The sequence below is a fragment of the Procambarus clarkii genome, chromosome 30 (genome assembly GCF_040958095.1).
Source record: "Procambarus clarkii isolate CNS0578487 chromosome 30, FALCON_Pclarkii_2.0, whole genome shotgun sequence".
In the NCBI taxonomy this organism is placed as follows: Eukaryota; Metazoa; Arthropoda; class Malacostraca; order Decapoda; family Cambaridae; genus Procambarus; species Procambarus clarkii.
In genome coordinates, this window is record NC_091179.1 from 19557360 (window position 1) to 19582161 (window position 24802).

General features: G+C 47.0%; 1 protein-coding gene across 6 annotated transcripts in view; it reads left to right on the forward strand.

Moving 5' to 3' along the window:
* The window catches only part of LOC123765423 (zinc metalloproteinase nas-13), a 16765-nt gene extending 12883 nt beyond the window's left edge, over positions 1–3882 (forward strand). For 4 of the 6 annotated variants that reach the window (XM_069334004.1, XM_069334003.1, XM_069334007.1 and 1 more), the window contains 2 exons: positions 1021–1167; positions 1997–3882. In XM_069334004.1, the coding sequence (XP_069190105.1) occupies positions 1021–1167; positions 1997–2124 (275 nt within the window). In that variant the 3' untranslated portion in view covers positions 2125–3882. The remainder of the gene's footprint in view (positions 1–1020; positions 1168–1996) is intronic. The other 2 variants (XM_069334005.1, XM_069334006.1) reach the window with 2 other exon arrangements.
* The last annotated feature ends 20920 nt before the right edge of the window (positions 3883–24802 follow it).

A 24802-nucleotide genomic window follows, 5' to 3' on the forward strand; every position in this document is an offset into this window, starting at 1 on the left:
TATACTAAAGAAAGACTTTCTAGCATCTCTATGACTCATCTGAGTCTCAAGCTTCCAGCCATGCCCTCTTGTTACATTGGTATTCATTTACTCTTTTTCCACTATTTCAATCCGTTAAGGTATTTTATACGTCTCTGTCATGTCTACCCTTCCTCTTCTCTTTTTCTTGCGTCGTCAGGTTTAGTTCTTTCAGTCTCTCTTCATACCCTTTCCCTCGTACTTCTGGGACGAACCTCGTCACAACTTCTAAATCTTTTTGAGCTTCGTAATGTGTGTTTTCTTTAGACGGGGCTCCACGATGAGGCGCCATACTCTAAAACTGGTCTCACGAAGGTGGTGTATTGTCATTTAAATTCCTTCTTATTTAGGTTCCTGGATGATGTTTTAACTTTCGCTAGCGTAATGTTGCTGACGTTATCCTATTTATTATTATTAATTATAATTAATATTATAATTAATAATTTTAATAGCCTCCGGAATTAGGTTTGGTGTTATGTCCACTCCCAGGTCTTTATCTAGTCTTCACAAGGAGATAGTTTCCTGTCATTGTGAACTGTCCCTTTAGCCTCCTCTTCCTACTTCCATCGCCTTACACTTGCTGGGGTTTAACTCCAGCAGCCATTTATCAGATCAAATCTGCAGCTTGTTTAAGTCATCTTGGAGAATTTTACAATCCTCATCTATCATTACACTTCTCATTAGTTTTGCATCGTCTGCTTTACCTTGACATCAACAAAGCATGTTGACTAACTTGTAAACAGTCTCTTGTCAGTTACAAAGCATTACAAACTTTTGCAATTGCAAGTCAGTTTGAAACAAGACTAATGTTATACTACAATAAACTATCCTTAATAATGTTCTGATTCAAGAGCCACAAAAGGCAATAGTTGTGAAAAATATCTTGTTGACCCCTAATTATCTTGTTGAACAATAATTACCTTGTTGAGCCATAATTACCATTTACAAATGCCACTGACAGTCGTTTGTGGGCTTCAACCACTTACCAATCTTACCAATCAGTAATGCCAGGTGGTGCTGCAGGTAAGGAGTGCCAGGACCTTAGTATTTACTGCAGAGTATGGAGCGAGAAAGGCGAGTGTACCAACAACCCGGAGTACATGACTCTACACTGCAAGAAGTCGTGCGGCCTCTGTCATGACCACCAAGGTGAGCTGCTGCTCTCATTCACCACCCCCTGCCCCATACACCCTTCCCTGCTCCACACACCAGCACCTGCCTCACACACACCCTCCCCTGCCCCACACACCCTCCCCTGCCCCACACACCCTCCCCTGCCGCTCCCACACACACACACCTGCCCCACACACCCTCCCCTGCCCCACACACCCACACCTGCCCCACACACCCACACCTGCCCCACACACCCTCCCCTGCCCCCACCCCCCCACACCTGCCCCACACACCCACACCTGCCCCACACACCCTCCCCTGCCCCACACACCCTCCCCTGCCCCACACACCCTCCCCTGCCGCTCCCACACACACAGCTGCCCCACACACCCTCCCCTGCCCCACACACCCTCCCCTGCCGCTCCCACACACACACACCTGCCCCACACACCCTCCCCTGCCCCACACACCCACACCTGCCCCACACACCCACACCTGCCCCACACACCCTCCCCTGCCCCCACCCCCCCACACACACACACACACCTGCCCCACACACCCTCCCCTGCCCCACACACCAGCACCTGCCCCACCCCCACCCCACACACACACACACCTGCCCCACACACACACGACACCTGTCATTTACTGTATTCTCATTTTACTTAGTGTAATATGTATGTATGATTAAATATTTAAGTCATAGTCACAGAGAGTGACTAATACATAGTACACGCAGACTGTTGTGTGGGAGAACAATTGGTAACCGGGATGGCGCCGCGTCCCGTCAGGTGAGACTTTGTGCATACTTGTAGTCCTTCACACTAGTGATTCTGTGAGTCGAGTGAACGCCCTCATCTTGCAGATACTCCTGTCCCCAAGCAGTGTGAGGACAAGAACAAGTACTGCAGCGCCTGGAGCAAGATGAGGCAGTGCGACGCTAACAGGGACTACATGCACGTCTACTGTAAGAAGTCCTGTAAACACTGCTAGAAGCAATCGTACCATCTTCCTGCCCTTCTTCTTCACCAGCCTCACACACGCAGCTCTTTCCTCTCAGTGGCAACCTTCTCCTGGGTTGGTTTTGTCTCTGTCATCATGTCCGTCCGGCCTCAGGTATCGTCTCCACGCCTGCAGAATCATCCTGCTCCCCCGTCAACATTTTCTCCTCTCAACAAGTGGTTGTCTTCATTATTTTTATGATGGAAATGTTGTACAATCGAGTGTAACTGTACTCCAAAGACTAATTTAATTTCAGCGGTGCCGAAGTCTTGAGTCAGCCTTCGTGGGCACCGTTGGGCCTTCCCCTGAAGGCAACAGGACACCACAGCAAACCATCTTGGCAGATTACTGAATATACTGTTGCACCTTTGTTTTGAAATAAACATTGCCACACAAAATAAATGCATCTTTGGGAAATATACAAAATCAACTATAGACATTTAAGCTGTTAATAAGGTTCACTGATGTCACTGTATCTAAGGGTGTAAGCCATACACTGACTTACACTTGTAAGAGACACCAAGACAGACCTGGAGCTTAACTAATGTTACTTAAGTTATGATATCCAAAGCACACATCAGAAACGACGACTTTTCGGTCCGTTTTGGACTTGACAATGGTCCAGGACGTTTCTTCATTTTCTGATGTGTGGTTTGGATATCATAAACCATGACTGTATATAAGAGTGTGTGAGCCACACTCACACACTCACACACTCTTAGCTCACACACTCTTATATACAGTCATGGTTTATGATATCCAAACCACACATCAGAAAATGAAGAAACGTCCTGGACGTAACCCACAACCTAGATTATAACGTGTCTTATTGTTTATAAGTTCACAGAACATATTAAGTATGATTTATATAAGAACCATTAAACTATTGTTGGGTGTGTGTTTAAAATCATTAATACCTTTGTAATATTGTTTGCAAATGAAGACAAATATATCATAACATCACAGACAAGGAGATAGTATATTATAATTGTATGTATTTATATATCATAAATATGTTAAAATTGTGTATGGAGTAGTGACATGCATACCGCCACTACACCAAGCAAGTACTTATCACCAAGAAGGTACCGAGTAAAGAAGTCTATATAGCTGCCAATGGTGATACATAGCCTTCCCGGCCTGGTGCCTTCTTTGATAATTGTTTACTATATAGCTGCCACTCAGTGGTTCGTGGTCAGCCTCTCTGGGTACAGAAGCTGGGTACACCTCTCAGTCTATATCCCTGGCTCAGTTTAAACATTTAACGTTTTCAATACACATATATGTAATGTATGTTTACATATTATAAATTTATTGTATTAAAAGATGCTTATCAGTTAGTATTTACTAGAGTTCGTTAACATAAACACATCTCAACATGACATGTTTGGCACTAATTACTGTGTACGAGATTGTGGTGTGAACCAACACAACCAAACATTGTTCCGGTCTTTCCAACAATGCATCGCATTTAGATGTATTTATACACGGTTTTGGTCCCTAAGGCCAAAAACCATGCACACAAAATCATAGCGGCTTGCAAAGTTAACGTGATGTCCCGTTTTCTATTCGTGAGTCCTCGGGTAGGTTAGGGTCGGGCAATTTAGTGACGTTGTGAACGCTCGTGAGGACGGACTGTGTAAATATATTGAAAAAGACACGATTCATGGGATAGTGATCAGTTTGTTCTTGTCCACAGTCCGTGATTATAACCCAATGTACTTAATTATATTTCAAAACATTTGTTAATGAAGCAATTATTATTATCCATACATATATTGTATACAGAGTTGTATGGGTGTTGTGATGTAAAGGGATTATTATCAGTACTGAAACCATATTTGTTCACTCTTGAGAACAAACTGGGGCCCAGTGGCCGTCGACTCTCACAGCTGCACTCTTTACTCTGAAAAGCTACCCAGGATCAAAGTCCAGCGTGCTGTCCGCTCGGCCGACAAGCTACGAACCCATGCCAAAGCGCTCGCGAAGCGCTGGGCGAGTGTTTTACCACTGCGCCATGAGGATAGCATCCCACTGCATTCCTCCCTCCTACTCACGGAGATTCCAACATTCCACGAAATGTTAGAATATGTTCGGTTAGGTTAGGATATGTTAGATTCCATCAGGTTACATGCATTTAAACTTGCGATGACAGATGGTCGAAACTTTTAACGGGTCAAACCTACTCTCCAAATTTCCCCAGGGGAAAGTTTTACAGTTCTATCCTCTCGGCAATAATTATGAATTAATATATTGGGCGGTCAAAGTCTCCCATTGAAAAGTATATAAAGAAAAACTAAATATTCTTCTCTTACAGAAAATGAGTTTAGTTTTGGGTAACTATGGTATATTTAACATTTTAAAGAACTGGTCTGGGTTAATATCTCTATATATGCAGTATTTTAAATGTCTCGTGAGATAGTTCTGTCATGTCTGGCTTTTATTATTCCTAATCCTGTGGCCATCAAGCGTTCCTGGTATGAGTTCACGTAGTTATTTTATTGTTAATTTTGCCCTGGGAGGGGGGAGGTGCTAATTTAGTGGAATGCCTCACTTATCCAGTTCTGGATTTTGGTCACAAGTCTTTGTTTATCTTCTTGCGATCGTAGTGAACTAAAGCCATTTTCTTGCTCGTCTTCCCTTCCCTGGCTTGCAGCTTGCAGATATGTGAGGTTAGGCTGTTTTCTGTCCAGCTCCTGTCTTTTTTTTTTTTTTTTTTTTTTTTTTTTTTTTTTTTTTTTTTACTATGGGTAGAGGGGGGAGTGACATTTTGCATATTTCCTTGGTCCAGAGGCTTTCTGAATGGCAATTTCAGTGGTAGATACGGTTCCTCAGTCGGTTTCCTTACCGAATTCCTTCCACGCTTGGGGCTTTAGACCTTTTTTTTTTTTTTTTTGTTAATGCCCTTCTTGTTTCGCACATTATGGGAATATCTCCTCACCTCGGGTGTCGAGATATTGTCTGGAAAGATCAGTCTAGTGTGTTATTCCTGTCATCAGGAAAGACTGAAATACAACACTACTACACACATGGGATGCCGTACCTTGCACAACTGCAGACTGGTGGAGAGAATCATATGGGAGGAAATTTCCCACTGGCGAGTCTTAATTCTCGTAGTGTTGTTCCCAGGGACTCTTTACCCTCCCCCCCCCCCCCAGGCTGCGACCCCGTAACAGCTGTCTAACTCCCGGGGACTTATTTCCCTCCGGGAACCCCCTGATTGTGAGTGGAGACTGAAGCCATGTTAAAAGGTCATACATGAGTTTGTCAAAAAAAGAAATATACCTTAAAGCAAACAAACGTTTACGGACACACACTAGCGAGCACCAGACACGGGACCTTCAATAGGCGTTGTGGTAGTGAACACAGCGCCTGCTGAATGTAGGTAGACCGGTGTGAATATTTAGTGACTGGTGTAGGTTCCATCAGTTATTAAATACTGCTTGGAACGTAGGCGCTGAAGTAAAAAAAAGTCTTTGAACTTTTTCAAACGTCAAACGAACCTTTTGACTTGCATAAAAAAAGTGTTATTCAGCTATACTACTGGGTCCAAGCATGACGGCCTCGCCTTCAGAAAGACATAACTGTATAGGAAAAGGTTTAGCGCAGTGATAAACAATTATCCCAGAACTAAGTCGCCTCTCATGCCAGACATGACTTGATTTCATCGAGACCTTGGAAAAACTGAGCAAATTGGAAGACATTATTCCAGACCGCTTCTTTGAAAGGTCCAATGTAACTTGCACAAAATACAGTCGTAAAAAATCCTCCGGAACAATGTGGGGCAGGCTTTGACAAGCTACAGGCTTCCTGTCCCCGTCGTGGCTACTTCAGATGGTGGCCTTCGGGTAAATTTCGCACCCAAGATTTTTTCTCGCTAATTAGATAGTTTATTCCGGAGTTTATGTGTATTCTTATGTTATTCATTGTATAACATAACTTCATTATATCACTCGGTTAATTGCTTCTGGTTTGGGAATACTGTTGAATTATGGAACAAGTCACCGGATAACGCAATAGATATTGGATTGCCGAATTGTTTTAAGCTTAAGTCAGACATACAAGTTTGGTTGGATATAAATAGAGCTGCAGCGCATGGGCTGTGAGACAGCTCTCTTAAGTTTATGTAAGAGTAACAGCAACTCCAAAATCCAGTGATGAACCATTCAATTTTACCCACCCCTTAATCCAACTTCCACAACCTTAACTCGAGACTCTTCGCCTCCCACAAACTTCTTTTCTATCACCTCCCACTTAACAAACCCTTTGGTCACTAAAGTTCCTAAAGGGATCTTCACACCTCGACTGAGAAAAGTTTCTCTTCACAACCCCCACGAGCCTCATTGCTAGCATTATTTTGTCATAACTAATTACCTATAAAATATTATTATTGTTTGTACTATATTTAATGTTAGAGGTCAGACACAAATCCCAGTTGAAGTATAGAGAAAACAGTTTATTAATGATTATTATTTACATGTATATACAGAACTGAAGCTGTGCTATTCTATACAAATCACAAAGATTATAAATGGCATGGGTTATGGGGAAAAATACTATCTAAATAAAAGGATTATATTTGAACAAACATATCTATAAGCTAATGCAAGTGTGGTATTAAATGCCTGTGTAAGAAGCCTAGGACAGGCTAGGCTTTCCAGAGGCCAGGACACTGTTGCCAGGATATTGTTACCCGGACACTATTACTCTTGTCTCTAGTAACATATTTTAGTATGGCTAATTTCGTTTAACTAGAAGGTATAATTAGTAATAACTAGTAAGGAGCGTCATTGGATAGATCGTGTGTCTCGCAGCCATACTATTACCGCTCTATCCTCATATGTACCTCACACTGCTTATAAGTTATTTCAATATACAATATATGTGTATGAGGTTTACTTTCATCTTAAGTCTTGAAACTCTAATTTCACAAGTTTATTTTTTTATTCACAACTTTCCGGTGTATAATTAAGCACTTAGATTTTTGTGCATAATTCCTAAATTACTATAATTATCATCTCCATTTTGTGAGCTCTAGTAATTTAGCTACAATGTTCCTCGCATCATTCTCCTCCAAAACAACTTCGCATTATGATTCATTTATTATCGGAACTTACCACTTAATTTATGTACGTGTTTCCAAGGTTGTGTAATTTGTAGCGGCGATCATCAAGAATATGATCAACTTGCTTGTTGTAGTGTCAGATGTGCAATGTACTTTACTATGTAGAATGACGATCTTAGCTGTGCTCATTTCTGATGCTTCTGCCAGAACTGTTCCTTACAACAACTAGAGTTAAGGTTGACATGTTCTGCATTACTCTCTAGTGTTGTACTATGGCCGAGACGCCTTACTGGGAGTTACAACGCCTCTCCTTCTGGCAATAAACACAAAATATTCTTAAGGCACCGGCTTCCTTTTTCCTCTTGCCCTGCTAGGCCAGATGGGCTGACGGCGGCCAACTTTCCCTGCCACCACACCTGTCAGGTGAAAACTACCACCACTTCTTCCCCCCCAAACCTCCCCACCCCCACCCGGTGCTCCAACACCAGCTCCTCTACCTTCACCAACCATCTACTCCCACACGCCGGGGAGCCCACAACTTATCGCAAACACAAATTAAAGTACCTCCAGTGCTCTTGTGTCTCCCGAGTTAGCTGATACGTTCATGAGTTCGTGGCGCCGTGTTTGTGGTGCATGGTTGTTGTTGTTATATAACAGTTGGTACATGTCTCAGAGCACAGAGTTGTGGTGACGTCATGGTGCCTCAGGACGGACAGTTGTGGTGACGTCATGATGCCTCAGGACGGACAGTTGTGGTGACGTCATGATGCCTCAGGACGGACAGTTGTGGTGACGTCATGATGCCTCAGGACGGACAGTTGTGGTGACGTCATGATGCCTCAGGACGGACAGTTGTGGTGACGTCATGATGCCTCAGGACGGACAGTTGTGGTGACGTCATGATGCCTCAGGACGGACAGTTGTGGTGACGTCATGATGCCTCAGGACGGACAGTTGTGGTGACGTCATGATGCCCCAGGACGGACAGTTGTGGTGACGTCATGATGCCTCAGGACGGACAGTTGTGGTGACGTCATGATGCCTCAGGACGGACAGTTGTGGTGACGTCATGATGCCTCAGGACGGACAGTTGTGGTGACGTCATGGTGCCTCAGGACGGACAGTTGTGGTGACGTCATGATGCCTCAGGAGGGACAGTTGTGGTGACGTCATGATGCCTCAGGAGGGACAGTTGTGGTGACGTCATGGTGCCTCAGAACGGACAGTTGTGGTGACGTCATGATGCCCCAGGACGGACAGTTGTGGTGACGTCATGGTGCCTCAGGACGGACAGTTGTGGTGACGTCATGATGCCCCAGGACGGACAGTTGTGGACGGAGGTCTGTAGGGACACAAGAGAGACAGTTGTAATAACACCTGGCAATAACCACACTTGAGAGGCGGGACCAGAGAGCCAAAGCTCAACCTCCGCAAGCACAACTAGTCACACTTGTGATAGCCAGCAGAGCACAAGAGCCTCCGGGCCTAAGGCAGTTCTCCTGGAGAGTTATTAGTGCCTCCTGTATCTCCCGCCTCGTGTAGTGCAGGTGTGTCTTGTGTCTTGCAGTCACATGTTTAATGTACCATTGGCGAGCATGTCATGGTGGCGGGTGTGAGAGCCCGGTGTAGTGCCGGGTGTGAGGGTCCGGTGTAGTGGCGGGTGTGAGGGTCCGGCGTAGTGGCGGGTGTGAGGGTCCGGCGTAGTGGCGGGTGTGAGGGTCCGGCGTAGTGGCGGGTGTGAGGGTCCGGCGTAGTGGCGGGTGTGAGGGTCCGGCGTAGTGGCGGGTGTGAGGGTCCGGCGTAGTGGTGGGTGTGAGGGTCCGGTGTAGTGGTGGGTGTGAGGGTCCGGAGTATACACAGTTCACACAGTAAAAGGTTTACAACTGTAACAATCGCCGGACGTATCCCGACAACGGGACCTGAAGCCCCACATTTTCAGTGACCTTCAACACGACCTTTGTGCTGATGGTGTTTACACCCCGGGTGTACCTGGTTGTTATGCACCCCATACCCACCCTGTGGTCGGCGGAAGCAAAGGGCACCCCATACCCCCCCCCCCATATTCCAGAATCATCAAGCATGATGATTCGGACAAGATCGCTAAAGCTCCATGTAATAAACCTGAAATTGAGCTGGACCTAAGCATGTCAATCTCTTGTTAAAGCTGTTCAGGTGTGGTTATGTTGTGGTAGTCCCCCGGCGGGAGGCTGGTTCAGGTGTGGTTATGGTGTGGTAGTCCTCCCGGGGCATGAGAGGTGGTGGGGAGGTGGTGGTGGTGGAGGTAATGACCCGTGGAGGCATAGAAACAGCGGAATTACAGAGCTGCATTAATGACTTTCGGGGGAAGGGAAACACAGGTGAGCTAATATGTAAATTAGAGCAGGACTTCTCGAAATTTAATTTATTTTAAAGATGAGAAACTAAAGAAAAACCTAGAAACACACACACACACACACACATACGCAGTTGAATGGTGATATAAAAGATGGTAATAAAGGGACTGGTATACCATGTGGAGAAACAAGACGATACACCAAAACTCAAACATGGGGTCCTAGACGAAAAATCCTGCTTCACACGCTTGATAAGCCAAGACAACATAAAACAAACATTACAGAGAAGGGTGGGCATATTGCACATTTTTTGACTGTCAGGAAGCCTTCGGCACAGTTCCCCACAAGAGACCAACGCACAAGTTGGAGAAACAACTGACAGTGACTGAAGGTACATCTAACTCACTGGTTCCCAAACTGGGCCATTTTTGCAACATGTAAGGTGCCATAAGGCGAGGCAGTGTACAGGTTATGATAATGAAAGACAAAAATAACACTACAACAATAACATTTATGTTGTTTTCTTTTAATACTGAGTGTAGGGAGCCATTAATAAGGACGCTCTATGGAAAATGGGTTAATGACCGTAAAGAGTTTGGGAACGACTGATCTAACGCACAACTGTGCCAGGTGAGTATGACGGGCTCACCATAGCCCGTGCTGCTTGGAGCTTTTTGTTCCCAGTAGCTGAATCTAACACAACAACGACTGATCTAATTAATACGTGATAGTAAGAGAAGGAAGGTCAGAGTAGCGAGACATGACTATAGCAGGCTCCCACAGAGGTCAGTGCTTGGTCCTATTATGTTCCTGACTTATGTGAAGGATCTCTCTGTTAGACCCATTCCTCTCAATGTTTTCTGATGACGCACAAACTTACCAGGACAAACACAGGCAGGGAATGGTAGACACTATGGGGAAAGCCTGGACAGACGGTGGGAGGGGTGCCGTGTTCTGGATGTGGGAGGGGGGGGGGCGTGTGCTGGGTGTGGGAGGGAGGGCCGTGTGCTGGGTGTGGGAGGGGGGGGGCCGTGTGCTGGGTGTGGGAGGGGGGGGGCCGTGTGCTGGGTGTGGGAGGGGGGCTGGGTGTGGGAGGGGGGGCCGTGTGCTGGGTGTGGGAGGGGGGGCCGTGTGCTGGGTGTGGGAGGGGGGGGGGCCGTGTGCTGGGTGTGGGAGGGGGGCTGGGTGTGGGAGGGGGGGCCGTGTGCTGGGTGTGGGAGGGGGGGCCGTGTGCTGGGTGTAGGAGGGGGGGGGGCCGTGTGCTGGGTGTGGGAGGGGGGGGGCCCGTGTGCTGGGTGTGGGAGGGGGGGGCCCGTGTGCTGGGTGTGGGAGGGGGGGGGCCCGTGTGCTGGGTGTGGGAGGGGTGGCTGGGTGTGGGAGGGGGGCCGTGTGCTGGGTGTGGGAGGGGGGCCGTGTGCTGGGTGTGGGAGGGGTGGCTGGGTGTGGGAGGGGGGCCGTGTGCTGGGTGTGGGAGGGGGGCCGTGTGCTGGGTGTGGGAGGGGGGCTGGGTGTGGGAGGGGGGGGGCGTGTGCTGGGTGTGGGAGGGGGGCCGTGTGCTGGGTGTGGGAGGGGGGCCGTGTGCAGGGTGCTGGGTGAGGAACTAGGTAACCAGGTGGCGGGCGGTTGTGGTCCCAGTATAACTGTCCACACGCACCTCCGTTACACTACAAATACTCTGGCAAATGTTAACATATAGCAACTAGTGTTTTGATTACATAATTCTTGAGCCTGACAGCATACTGGAGAGACACTCACAGCCTCGTGTATCCATCACCTGTGTATTTTTTGTTTGCTTTGAATTGACTCTTAGTTCCGTACCTTAACGGCTGATAATCTCAACACGTTATGTAAATATTTTCTCAGTAAATAACTGATGTTGGGAGGAAAATACTAGTGCTGGCGTCCTCTCAAGTGGGTTAGCGTAGATGTCTGGTTAATTGTTTCCCGTTGTCAGGAGCAGGAAACCTGTTCAGTCTATCACGTCCCCCTTAGGACTAGGCCAACTGCTGACCCTCACCAGGATGCATGACACAACAGTTGTCTAACTCTCAGATACTTACTGTAAGGTGAGTACCCGCCAAACACACACCGAAACTACGACGTTGGTACAACGTTTGAACAAGTTTTAACACCTCTTAACCAGCTATAACAACCAATATAACAAGTTGTAACAACGTTCTAATACGTCATAAACACGTTAAGCCAAGATGTAACAACTTTATTACAAGTTGTAATAAGCGTAAAATAGAGACAGTTTCGGTTTGTGTTTCCAGGGCAGAAGCATGGGATGTAAAGAAACGTGGCCAAAGAGCTGGGTGACAAGGACGAAATGTCATGACGGCAAGAAGATCAAGAACTGCTGCCTGTGCTGTACCTGGGTGAGCTACTGTAGTGTTTCCCATTCCCTGAAGCATCTCTACTCACCTAATTGTGCTTGCGGGGGTTGAGCTTCGGCTCTTTGGTCCCACCTCTCAACTGTCTAGCTACTGGTGTACAGGTTCCTGAGCTTATTAAGCTCTATCATATCTACATTTGAAAATGTGTATGGAGTCAGCCTCCACCACATCACTGCCTAATGCATTCCATCTATTAACTACTGTGACACTGACATAGTTATTTCTAATATCTCTGTGACTCATTTGGGTACTCGGCTTCCACCTGTGTCCCCTTGTGCGTGTACCACCCGTGTTAAATAATCCCTCCTTGTTTACCCTGTCTATTCCCCTGAGAATATTGTATGTGGTGATCATGTTTCCCAGAAATCTTGCCTTCCAGCAACATGAGGTGCAGTTCACGCAGCCTTTCTCCTAACTCGTACCTCTTAGTTCTGGCACTAGCCTAGTGGCATACCTCTGAACCTTTTCCAGCTTCGTCTTGTGCTTGACATGGTATGAACTCCATGCTGGAGCCGCATACTCCAGGATTGGTCTGACATGTGGTATATAAAGTTCTGAGTGGTTCTGAATGTTAGTCTACTTTAGACTAACAAATTTAAATAATCACAGTGGGCCAGACAGTGCTCGGAATTCGTATTCCTAGGGTCCGGGGATCGATCCCCGGCGATGGCGGAAGCAAATGGACAGTTTCTTTCACCCTGATGTTCCTGTTCACGTAGCAGTAAATAGGTACCTAGGAGTTGGACAGCTGCTACGGGCTGCTTCCTGTGTGTGTGTGTGTTGAAAAAATCCGTTGCTTGACAGTTGAGAGGCGGGCCCAAAGAGCCAGAGCTCAACCCCCGCAGTCACATCTAGGTGAGTATAGTTGCATCAGTTATCTAAAAAAAACATGCATAAATATTATTGAATTGTGCGAAGATAAACTCTCACGTGCTGCGCCTCAAGAGAATCAGGTGTTGGGGCGTGCGCACTGCACGCCTCAGGCTGCGCAGGCCCAGGCTGCGCACACCAAGGTTGCGCACACCAAGGCTGGGGTGGAAAATGGCCAATAGTGAGTATAATTAAGAGGCGGGTGAAGGCGAGGGAGGGAGGGTGTGGCGAGCGTGGCCTGGTTAAGCCCCACACTCACTTCCACTCTACTTATTATTGTCTGTTTGTCCAGGCGAGGCTCTGCCGCTTCCCTCCCCTTACCTTACGCTGTACCGCTGACTGGTCCCGCTGTACCGTGGCTCGGGTCCACTGTACCGCTGTTGAGGCGTGGTGGCCGCCCTGGATGGGGGTGCTGGGTGTCACAGGTGTAGCTGCAGCTGGTGCTGGGGAGGGGTGTTGTGGTGTACACTCCGGGGTCCCGGGCCCGCACTTCCGGCCACCCGCTGGTGCTGCCCAGACAACTCCCCCCCCCCCACCCCGCCTCACTAACCATGCACTCTCCCCGCACTATACACGTGGAGAGTCCGTCTAGACGCCCAATCATCACGCCTGGAAATTAAGTATTGGCGAAGTTTCGATCCGTCGTGGACCATTATGAAGTGGTGTAATGTTGAGCCACGTTAGTGTGCTGTCCGTCTCTGTCCATCAGGACCAGGTCATCTTGTAGCCTCCTCTATCCTCCTCCGTCTTGATCCTCCTCATAACTCTTACATCAATACTGTCAGGGATGAATTTATTTCGTTTGGAAGCTCATTTACCTGCCTGGGGAACAGTATGGGTGAGAGCACTAGCCCCTGCGGAACACCGCTGGTAACGTGGCGCTACTCCGTGCCTGTCTGCTCCTCCAACCTCCTCACTGGTCTCCTGAGGGGGACTGTGTCAGTGGCTTTCTGGCAATCCAGAAATATAAATTCTACCTACACTTTTGTCTTGTGTGATTTATGAAGCCTGGTCATATAACTCTATCAGGTTTACAAAGCAAGATTTATTATCTCGTACTAAATCCGTGGTGGAGGTGCCTTCCTAAGTCCCGTCTCTCCGGATGTGCTACTATTGTCTGCTCACGCGCATGTCTGCTCTCTCTCATTGAGAGCAGACATGCTCCCAATGATCTCTCTCTCTCATTGAGAGAGAGAGAGAGAGAGAGAGAGAGAGAGAGAGAGAGAGAGAGAGAGAGAGAGAGAGAGAGAGAGAGAGAGAGAGAGAGAGAGAGAGAGAGAGAGAGAGAGAGAGAGACAGAGAGAGACAGAGAGAGAGAGAGAGAGAGAGAGAGAGAGAGAGAGAGAGGGGTAGGTCCCATGTTGCCTGACGGTAGGCAATAGTGTGCCCACGGTCGCGTGCCCTGCCCAGGTCACCCACACCCACCCGGGGCACTGACACACTACCCACACTCTTACCACCTACCGCGATGACGCAAGCCAAAGAGAGGAAGTTGTTAAACACACTGGTGACGCAACAAAGTGACGCATTGTTGAAGCAGACAGATAACGTAAGTGGGTAACTAGAGCAGGTGAAGGTAGTGTGGGAGGTATCACCATACACACACACACACACACACACACACACACACACACACACACACACACACACACACACACACACACACACACACACACACACACACACACACACACGCACACACACACACACACACACACACACACACACACACACACACACACACACACACACACACACACACACACACACACACACACACACACACACACACACACACATACACAGGTATATGCGGCTTGCGCTTAACTACACGAAAGGTTACAGTTACAAGAGCTATGTGGTACCAAGATGCCCATGTGGCAGGCTGGCTGGTCATGCAGGAACATGCACCAGGGTACCAACACCAGCATACTCCGTGTGCATTATGAGCAGATTCTCAAAAACGCAGCATTAAGAGTCGTGGACGGCTGCAAATGTTTGTCAGTTTTTAAGAAGGTTGATAGATCACTTGCGTCGAATTATGGTTCTATTACCTTAACGTGTATTGTAGGAAAATTTATTAAATCTACAATCATAAAAGCCATGGTTTACATCTTGGAAAATCATTAACAAAGGCGTCACAGAAGGTTTTACTAAGGCCGCGCGTGTTTAATTTACTCTCGTTCTTTAACTGTATATTTCGAGCAGTTGACAGCTTGAAAAAATGCGACATTTTAAACTTTAGCAGATCCTTTGATACCTCAGGTACCCACGAGTTAGAGAGTTGTTGTGGGTTGCATCCTGTGGAAGGTCAGCAACAGGCCTGGGGGGACCTGGATAAGCCTAAGTACGGGCTTCCTGTCACCGACAATAACAAAGCAAATTGTGATGGAGCTTCACATTTGTCCATCTTTGTGTACCACTAAACTTGAAATCACACTGACCTCCCTCTAAGCTGACCTTTACACTGACTTGACCTTTACATAAATTTCACCTTCACACAGTCCAATATGTACCTTGACTATATTGTAATGTAATATAAGTGAGAAACTTTTCGCAACTTGGAGCCTTCAGTGGTGACAAGTGTGCTACACGTGTGTACACCAGCACCTGCCTCCTGCATCCCCTCCTTGTTGTTCCTAACCAGGAACAATCCAGTAATTCCGCCTTGTCTACTCCCCTCGTTATCTTGTACAGTGTGATCACTGTGATCTTGTACAGTGTGATCCCCCTCTTTCAATGTTATTAGTAAGTTCACTTAGCTCTCAACGGCAGGAAGCACAGTGGTGACCACATCACTAAACAACGGCAGGACGCAACAACGGTGACCACTAATCAATGTCTGACAATCGGTATTTGAAGTAGTTTTAGTGGAACAGGAATTGTGGGTTGGGTAAGAGTGTCGCCGTGATGGTGGTATAAGGTCGGTGATGGTGTGGTTGATGCTGTTCCGCACTCCTGGTCACATCCGCCACCATCACCAGTGTTGCTCAGGGGATAACTCATCTGACTTGTCTCTCCGTCTTATCCTCAGAGATACAGAGAGACCTTAATATAGGCAAGTTACTGCATCGGGCTCGCGCTGGCGGCCGCGTGAGCTAAATATGTTCTTACTATAAAATGTCATTCTTCGGTGGAGCTTAAGGCTTTGCATTTGTCCTCGTTGAACTGCATCTGTGACCACAACCTCAATATGGTCATCTTAGAGCTCCTGGGCGTCGTTCTTCTAATGATGGTATTTTTTGTTAAGGTCCGTACACAGGCCTTAATATTGACCCACTGTGGAAGGTCAGGGGCTTGTCAGCTTGTCAGGTCAGCTTCTCCTTCGGCAGGAAGGAGAAGTTGTGTGATGCAGTGTGCAGCAACACGGCCATCCTCCTTATTAGCGTCCCTTCATAAGGAACACGTTAGGTAGTGGTTTAGACTCGGACTCCATTATCACACTGTACAGATAATGTGACGACAACGTGACTGCAACAATGAACCTTCCCACACATCTGAAAATAAGGGAAGTGACGACGCTTGGGTCCGTCTTGGACCATAATGAGGCTATGACTTGATGACGAACCCAAAACGTGGTCACGTTTATTTCATTCCATGTGCGAGCTGACTTATTTGATCATATTATGTTTTGTTAAGGTAGCTTCTAACTGCGTCTGTTGCTGACACCAATATTTTGTTAAGTGCCGAGGTCAGGTACGGACCCAGGAGCTTCTCTTCCACAAACACCGCTAAAATATCACGAAATTGTAGAGAATACCTGTGCAATAACAGTGTGAGAGAGGAGAGGACACAAGTGGAGTGCCAGAAGGGGCGGTATTAGGTCCTATACTCTTCCTGTACCCAGCCCAAAATAGTTATAAGGATGGAACCAGGTGTGAGAAGACCTATATAGCAGAATAGCATGAAGGTTAGAGAGATTCTTGCATGAGAGTATGTCTACCCAAGAGTAGACATAACACCAAATTTATCGCCTAATGGCAGTAGCAGAATTATCAGCGGCATGTGTCACACTGACCCCGTCTGTGTAGCTTTCAGAAATTGGGAGGAAGGAGCCTTTACGGCCCTATAAGCAACGTATATGAGACCTATTCTTAAGTCTGCAGCCCCCAGGATGGAACCCTCGCCTGAAAACAGCTCGAGACAACTATAAATGGTGCACAGATAATCCAGAAGGCTCGTTAATCAGCTGAGACATGAGCTACGAGGAGAGACTCATGTAAAGGGAAAAGAATGTTTTGTGTTACAGGTGTTAACAAGTGGAACTGGTTAGACACAAAATGGTTTAAGTTAATTATGTAATTTTAATAGTTAATACGACAAAATAGGGTGGAAACAATCACAGCATTATACAAAGTATGCTGGGGAAAGCGGGACCAGTAGCTGATGCTGGACGCTGCCAGCATATCTAGGCGAGCACACACAGGTGAGGAAGCTTCAGTATGGCAAGAGCCTCCCAGTACTGCCACCACATGGCCAACACCGTGTTGTCATCCAAATGTTTACACTGAGTTTGTTAAGTGACCTGAAGAGCAAACGTCCGCTCACGGCACTCTAACCACCCACGCCGCCCTCGACGCCCCCACGCCACACACGCCGCCCTCGACGCCCCCACGCCACACACGCCGCCCTCGACGCCCCCACGCCACACACGCCGCCCTCGGCGCCCCCACACCACGCACGCCGCCCTCGGCGCCCCCACGCCACCCACGCCGCTGGGAACAAGAGTCACAATATAGGTAAGAGCGGTGATGCTGGAGGCCGAGATATCATGAAGAAAGTGAGGCCAAATAACCTGGAGCCGACTTCATGGCGCAACTGTGTTGCGGCTTCTCCTGGGTCGTGAGCTGCACGCCGGTGGTGCTGCTGCTGTTACTGCAGCTGCTGTTACTCTTGTTGTTGTTACTGTTGTTACTGCTGTTGTTGAATGTTTACCTCTCAAAGATTGACTTAACAAGGACGGTAAGAATATTTTCCCACGGCCAGTGAGGCGTCGAATTGCAGGCGGCCCCCGGGAGGGAAGTCATCAGTGGCGGCCCGGCAGGAAGCGGAAATTCTCCAGCACCACCGTTGACAGCCTTTCCCCGGGGACTGTCCTGCTCACCTCTATACCGGCACCACCAGTACCACCACCAGTACCCCCACTACCACCACCAGTACCCCCACTACCACCACCAGTACCCCCACTACCACCACCAGTACCCCCACTACCACCACCAGTACCACCACCATCACCAAGTGAGCTGGTCTAAGGTCACATCGAGCACGTGAAGCAAGTGTTTACACCCCATCACCTGGGACCAGACCTGCCTGGAGGCTGTGGTCACCGGGGCAACAATTACCTTGATCATGTTTGATACAGCCACATTAAACACACCGTTCAGGCGAGCCACGAGCTAACATTTGAAAGCCAGAGACAAGATATTCAGTCTTAAACGATTTATTGAACTGTAAAATACGGTGGTGGGGAGGACACGACTGCTGACGAGTCTCTGGTCAACCAATGGGCTGGAAGGTTAACAGGTACACACAGCACATGTGTGTACCTGTCTAAACCATGTACAAAACTAAGATGTACAAAGTCCACAGGTTTGATGGAAGTGATTTCACTGTTGCCCAGATACGGGGAATAGGCTGTCACAGTTGAAGGGGAATGACTTAGGACGACAATTGAGCTTTACTATTCATAGTTTCCATAATTGCTAAAGAAGATATGAGAAGCAAACAGACCAAGAGTCATTAGCCTTCCCGCAGACACAGACAGGTAAATATAGAGAGCAGGTCCCCACCAACGGCATTTTAACATTCTCCTCACCTCGTTATATCTGCGAGTGAGCGTGAGTAACGTCCGCCGCTCCAGGAGAACTGTGTGCCTGCTGGTGTGCCTGCTGGTGTGCCTGCCGGTGTGTCTGCCGGTGTGCCTGCTGGTGTGCCTGCAGGTGTGTCTGCCGGTGTGCCTGCTGGTGTGCCTGCTGGTGTGCCTGTTGGTGTGCCTGCCGGTGTGCCTGCCGGTGTGCCTGCCGGTGTGCCTGCTGGTGTGCCTGCAGGTGTGTCTGCCGGTGTGCCTGCTGGTGTGCCTGCAGGTGTGTCTGCCGGTGTGCCTGCCGGTGTGCCTGCCGGTGTGCCTGCTGGTGTGCCTGCTGGTGTGCCTGCCGGTGTGTCTGCCGGTGTGCCTGCAGGTGTGTCTGCCGGTGTGCCTGCCGGTGTGCCTGCAGGTGTGCCTGCCGGTGTGCCTGCCGGTGTGCCTGCTGGTGTGCCTGCTGGTGTGCCTGCTGGTGTGCCTGCTGGTGTGCCTGCTGGTGTGCCTGCCGGTGTGTCTGCTGGTGTGCCTGCTGGTGTGCCTGCCGGTGTGCCTGCCGGTGTGCTTGCCGGTGTGGCTGCCGGTGTGTCTGCCGGTGTGCCTGCCGGTGTGTCTGCTGGTGTGTCTGCCGGTGTGTCTGCCGGTGTGCCTGCCGGTGTGTCTGCTGGTGTGCCTGCTGGTGTGCCTGCTGGTGTGTCTGCTGGTGTGTCTGCTGGTGTGCCTGCTGGTGTGTCTGCTGGTGTGTCTGCTGGTGTGCCTGCCGGTGTGTCTGCTGGTGTGCCTGCCGGTGTGCCTGCCGGTGTGCCTGCCGGTGTGTCTGCTGGTGTGCCTGCTGGTGTGCCTGCCGGTGTGCCTGCTGGTGTGCCTGCTGGTGTGCCTGCCGGTGTGCCTGCCGGTGTGCCTGCCGGTGTGCCTGCTGGTGTGCCTGCCGGTGTGTCTGCCGGTGTGTCTGCCGGTGTGTCTGTATGTACTGCATAAATCTATACTTGAAATTGAATATACATAATACAAACCGCGCATACAGCGCAGAAACCCCGCACATACAACTGCTACTACAAGAAGTTACTACAATGGCTACAACAACAACTACATCAGATACAACAACAACAAGGCTACCATTACAAGAACAAGCAGATCAAATACCGCTATAAAGACTCCCTCAGAGTAAACAATTGACTCTCACTTTGCCTCGTCCATATCCTTGATTAACACACTTTAATATATTGACTTCAAAGGAAGTGTATATGACTGAAGTGACTTCCGCCACCTTTCTAAACGGCTCTTGGACACTGTTGATGAAGCGACCCAACGGAACACGGAAATGTCTTGTTTCTTAACTTAGACCACTTCAAGATCTGAGTGTGTGAGAGGTTGATCTTGAGGAAGGATGAGAAGCAACACATTGTTCACTTCCTGCTGTTGACATTTTCACAGCTGCATAGTTAAAGCAGCTGTCTTACGCGGTGAATGGCGTAGTTGACGCTCGTCTTGCGCGGTGAATGACGTAGTTGACGCTTGTCTTATACCGGTCACTGTCCAGGTCCCGGCGGGAGGAACCTACAAGTCTGCGTAACGATACAAAACAATTGAAATGCCAGACAAGACTGAATCTTTGGCAAGTCATTCCTGTCTTTTGTGCTAGTGTCGCCTGGAGGCGCAGGTCCCCTTCCCGAGCTGACACCAGCTGTGTGGTGTTGCTGTGTGATAGGTTAATCCACTATGTTTCCTCTTACAAATCCCTTGGTGTCTTAGTTCCTTGTACCTTAACTACGGTTAATAAGTTACATCAACAATGTAAAGAGACTCACGGCTCTCAGAACTGTAGTGGAGTACAGCCCTAACTAAATACGTTGTTAATATTAGAATAGTAAAAGTTATGTACTTAGCATATATAAGGTCTGATACACTATCATGCATCAGCTTTGGTCCTGCAAAATGACAAGTGTTGATAGACTTGAAAAAATGCAAAGTGAAGCTCTCAGAATTATACTTGGCTGTCCTATAACCACCAAAGTTCTCAATATGCGAAAAGAACTAAATATACCTATCATTCAGGATAGAATATTTGAAATGAACCTTATGACGGACTTCTTCGTGATAACAAAAGCAACATTGTGTCAGTTGAACTGTTAGAACACATACGCAATGAAACCAGTGATCCTAAATGAATTCAAAGAACAGTCACTCATAATAAAATGATTGGACTGCACGATGTATATACAGATGAAAGAGTACAGCACTTCCTTCCATCCTGGCAAATAGTACCTTTTGACATCCTGACCCCTGCATACCCCACCAAGAAACTAATCACAAGCAACCCTCATGCTCAGCTTGCTGCTAAATTAAGCACCATAGAACACATTCACAATATACAAACTGAAAACAACATCGCACAGACCATATAAATTGACGGATCACTCAATACAGCTACAGGGAGGGCAGGAAGTGCTGTTATTGCTCATCAGCCCGATAGAGGCACAATTCAAAGGAATATAAGAGTAACTGGGCATCCACAATTCAAGTTGACCCGGTAGCAATACTGGTAGCACTCAAAATTATATGAATCACTGAAGTAGACAGCTTAATTATTTCAGACTCCCTTTCCTCACTACTAGCATTAAATAGTTTACCATCAAGTAATAACGTGCTTGTCCCCAAAGTCAGACACAGATATATAAGCATTAAAATGTTGTGTATTCCCTCCCGCATTGGCCTGCAGGAACATAATAAAGTTGACGCCCTTACTAAGGTTGCAGTCAATAAAGACAGTGTTGAACGGAATCTTGAGTTATCAAATAGGCCCTTAAAATTGTCATTAGATGAGAACTCTTGGATGAATTTGAAAAAGCTGAACGGTGCAAATTGAGACTAGCAGGTCCATTGTTCATCACAATAAAATGTGTGAAGTAAAACATGTGTACGGGGCAGGTAACAAAATCAGCAGACTAACAGACATTGTCACAACTCGAATAAGACTTGGCTACAAGTATCTCTGGCAGTTGGGCTTGTACAGGGATCTTGATGAAGTAAAGTGTGTGGACAGACAAAGACACATTTGAGCATAATATTTTAAGACTGTGATAAAATTGAACTATTTAGAGATAAATCTAAACTCACGCTGTATGAAATAGCAAAGCATTTTATTATTACGGATACAATATCTGAAATCCTTGCACTGTATCCATATTTCACTTTCCGTAAATAAACGACATGACATTAAAAAGCAAGTAGTGTATTGTGAAGACAAATAATAGCAAACGGCAAACTCCCCTGTGACCCTGTTTTATTTCCATAGATCAAACAATTATGTTTTAGCGAAAAGACTTACCATTAATGTATAATTATTAACTGTAAGTACATAGCTATTGAACTAGAGCAATCACTCTTACTGATTTTATAATTATAAAATGTGAAGGATATATGTAATTGTTAATGTAATAATATCCGTAGAGGTCTGAGCTTTTTGTGCCCTCTGTGATCCATTTTTGCGCTACCGCTCACAGGATGGGTATGGGGTGCACAATAAACTAGCTGCCTCCGGTGGCAACAATAAAAAATGTTCATCCATACTATATATATATGAGTGAGCGTCACTAGTGGTTTGTAGCCTATGAACTTTCCCTTATCGAGGAGCACACCGTCAGTGACACAAGAGGCGTGGGAACAACTCGCCAGGAAATAATCTCACGTCACTGCTCACAAACGACCGAGGTGTCTTCACATCTTTCCTTGTGTAGTTATTTGAGTTATAGTTATAGTAGTTATTAGTTATTTCCTTGTGTACAGGTGAGTTGGAAGCCTCGGGCCGCCGCCATGGTGACAGTCATAGCCTCACCTGGGCACTTTTGTCCACAACTAAACTCTCACCTCTACTCTAAAGTCAGTATATTATAGCCTCATCTGCCCATATTGTTGTCTACAATCGTCCATCTTCCACTCACAATACACACTTATGAATGATCCAGAAAATGATAAAAACGATACATTTCATAATCAGAACCAGACTGACATATTCTGATTAACCACAACTGCTTAACACACAACACCGTCAAATGTTCAGTCATTTTTTTTACAAGTTCCTCGATAACGTGATATATTCAGTAAACACGTTAGCAGCTCAGTTGACCGCAGGGTCACACCCAGCCTCACACTTGACAATAGGTAACTCGTGCAGTAAACCTGTCTGGACAAAGATACAAAAGGCATCAAGATGTAGTAGTGAGTACATCGTGGGAGACTTTAATCCCTGAGGAATAGATTGGACATTAACAACAGGTAACTCAGAGGCTGAAAGAATTCTTGAAAGTAATTGAACAGTTTCCTGACCAATATATTTAACAAACCAGAAACAATAATTTAGATTTGTTCGTGGTGAACAACGAAACAGGTAGTTACGAAATGGAAATAAGCAACGAATTGGTCAAGTATGATGATAGAGGAGTTAGAGGTGGTGGCACCTGGAGGACACCTAAACAACTACCAATCCCAAATTCTCTAAAAGCACCTTGCGAGCAGTTTGGACAACACAAACGTTGATAATATTGGGACTACGTAACATAACATATCACTCCTATTATTCTGTATAACAGACTGAAAATAATGCAAAGAAGAACTCTGGGGGGCCACTAACAAAAATTTATAATAGATCAATTGTAACCGAAGTTCTCTACTGCCTGAAGGGTGTCTAAAGGTCCCGGTACTCCAGAAGGGGAGAGTTCCTGACACGAACACCAGCAATAGTATCTAGGCTCCTTAATCGTTCATGGGGGGAAACTTCCTGGAAGCAATAATACGATTCTGTAACACGTGGAAGAATAAAGGTTGATAAGATACTACCACCAGGGTTTACAAGGTCTTATCTCTCTAACCAGTTCACTATTCTTCAAGTGTGTTCGAGGCAGTGTACAATAACAAATATGATGTATATCTTGGCCGATATTCCACATTGTGGCTCCTTAGGAAGCTGGAAGAGCACGGCAGTGGAAACAGCATAACTAAACTGGATCAAGGCATGATAGAAAGACATACAGTAGAGGGATGTATACAGGAAGTGAGAGTGTATGGGTGTTACTAATATAAGCTACACGGCACTATACACCACACACTGATTTTTATCATTTACATCAACGATCTGAGGCAAGGAGAGCAGTGCATCAATACACGAAATAGAGGTAACAGTGTGCTAAGATTTATAATTGGAAGCATCGGTACCAGAAGCACGAACACCGACCTTCAGCTATATCTAGCACGGGTGAGGCCCCACTTGGGCTAGGCTCTGGTTGTCGTCCTTCACACTGTACACACACTCCCATCACAAGGTATACGGAACCTTTCCTACGACGATACATTGATGTCTCGGTCTGCACTCGCTGGTGAGAAACGGAACGCTGGGAGATATGCTCGAGGTGTTCAGGTATTAAGCTTCCCTGTGCCAGTTGAGACGCAGCATCCCTAGCCGGGTGAGTTCCAGCATCCCTGACCAGCGGAACTTAATTTGCTCTACAAAAACAACACTCCTGATCCACCACTGACATTTCCCACTTGGGATCCTGCACTCAGGCCGGTGAGTGGTGTCTGAGCCCGCAGCCATACCATGCGAAATGTCATGTTCTCAGAGGAGGCAATCCTGATGTTGCTTGTGTAAGAGTGAACCTTAGGGCCCGGAGAGTTACAGGAGGGTGTGGCACTAGCAAGCACTCGCTCACTTTGCTTTCACATCCTCGTGACTCTTGTTTACGTCCACTCCTGTGCGTGTGTGCACGCGCGCTTACCTATCGATGCCTTGCGGGGAGCGAAATCTGGCTCGCGGGGCCTCCATTTGTTTTGGGTTGGTAGGCGCTAACCTCGTTCACACACGTTTGGGTTTAATATTTTCTTTTTGTTTTTCGCAAGATTTGGATGTCATGCCGGTGCTGCATATTTTAGAATTGGTATGACATAGGTTGTGTACATTATTATGAAGGAGTTTGTGTTTATGTTTTTAATGCACTGTAGTCTTTAAATGCACGCTGTTTTTATTACATATATCTGCACCTCTGGTACAGGAGGCAGTGTAGTGGTTGTCCTAAAATTCTCTCATTGCTACAAGTGTGTCTCATGCTATAGTGCCTTTCTGTCCTTCCCACTTTCCCTATACTCATTACCTCACACTTGGTGGGACTGACTCTGGCAGCCTGGTTACTTGCTGCTTTAATAAAACACAATA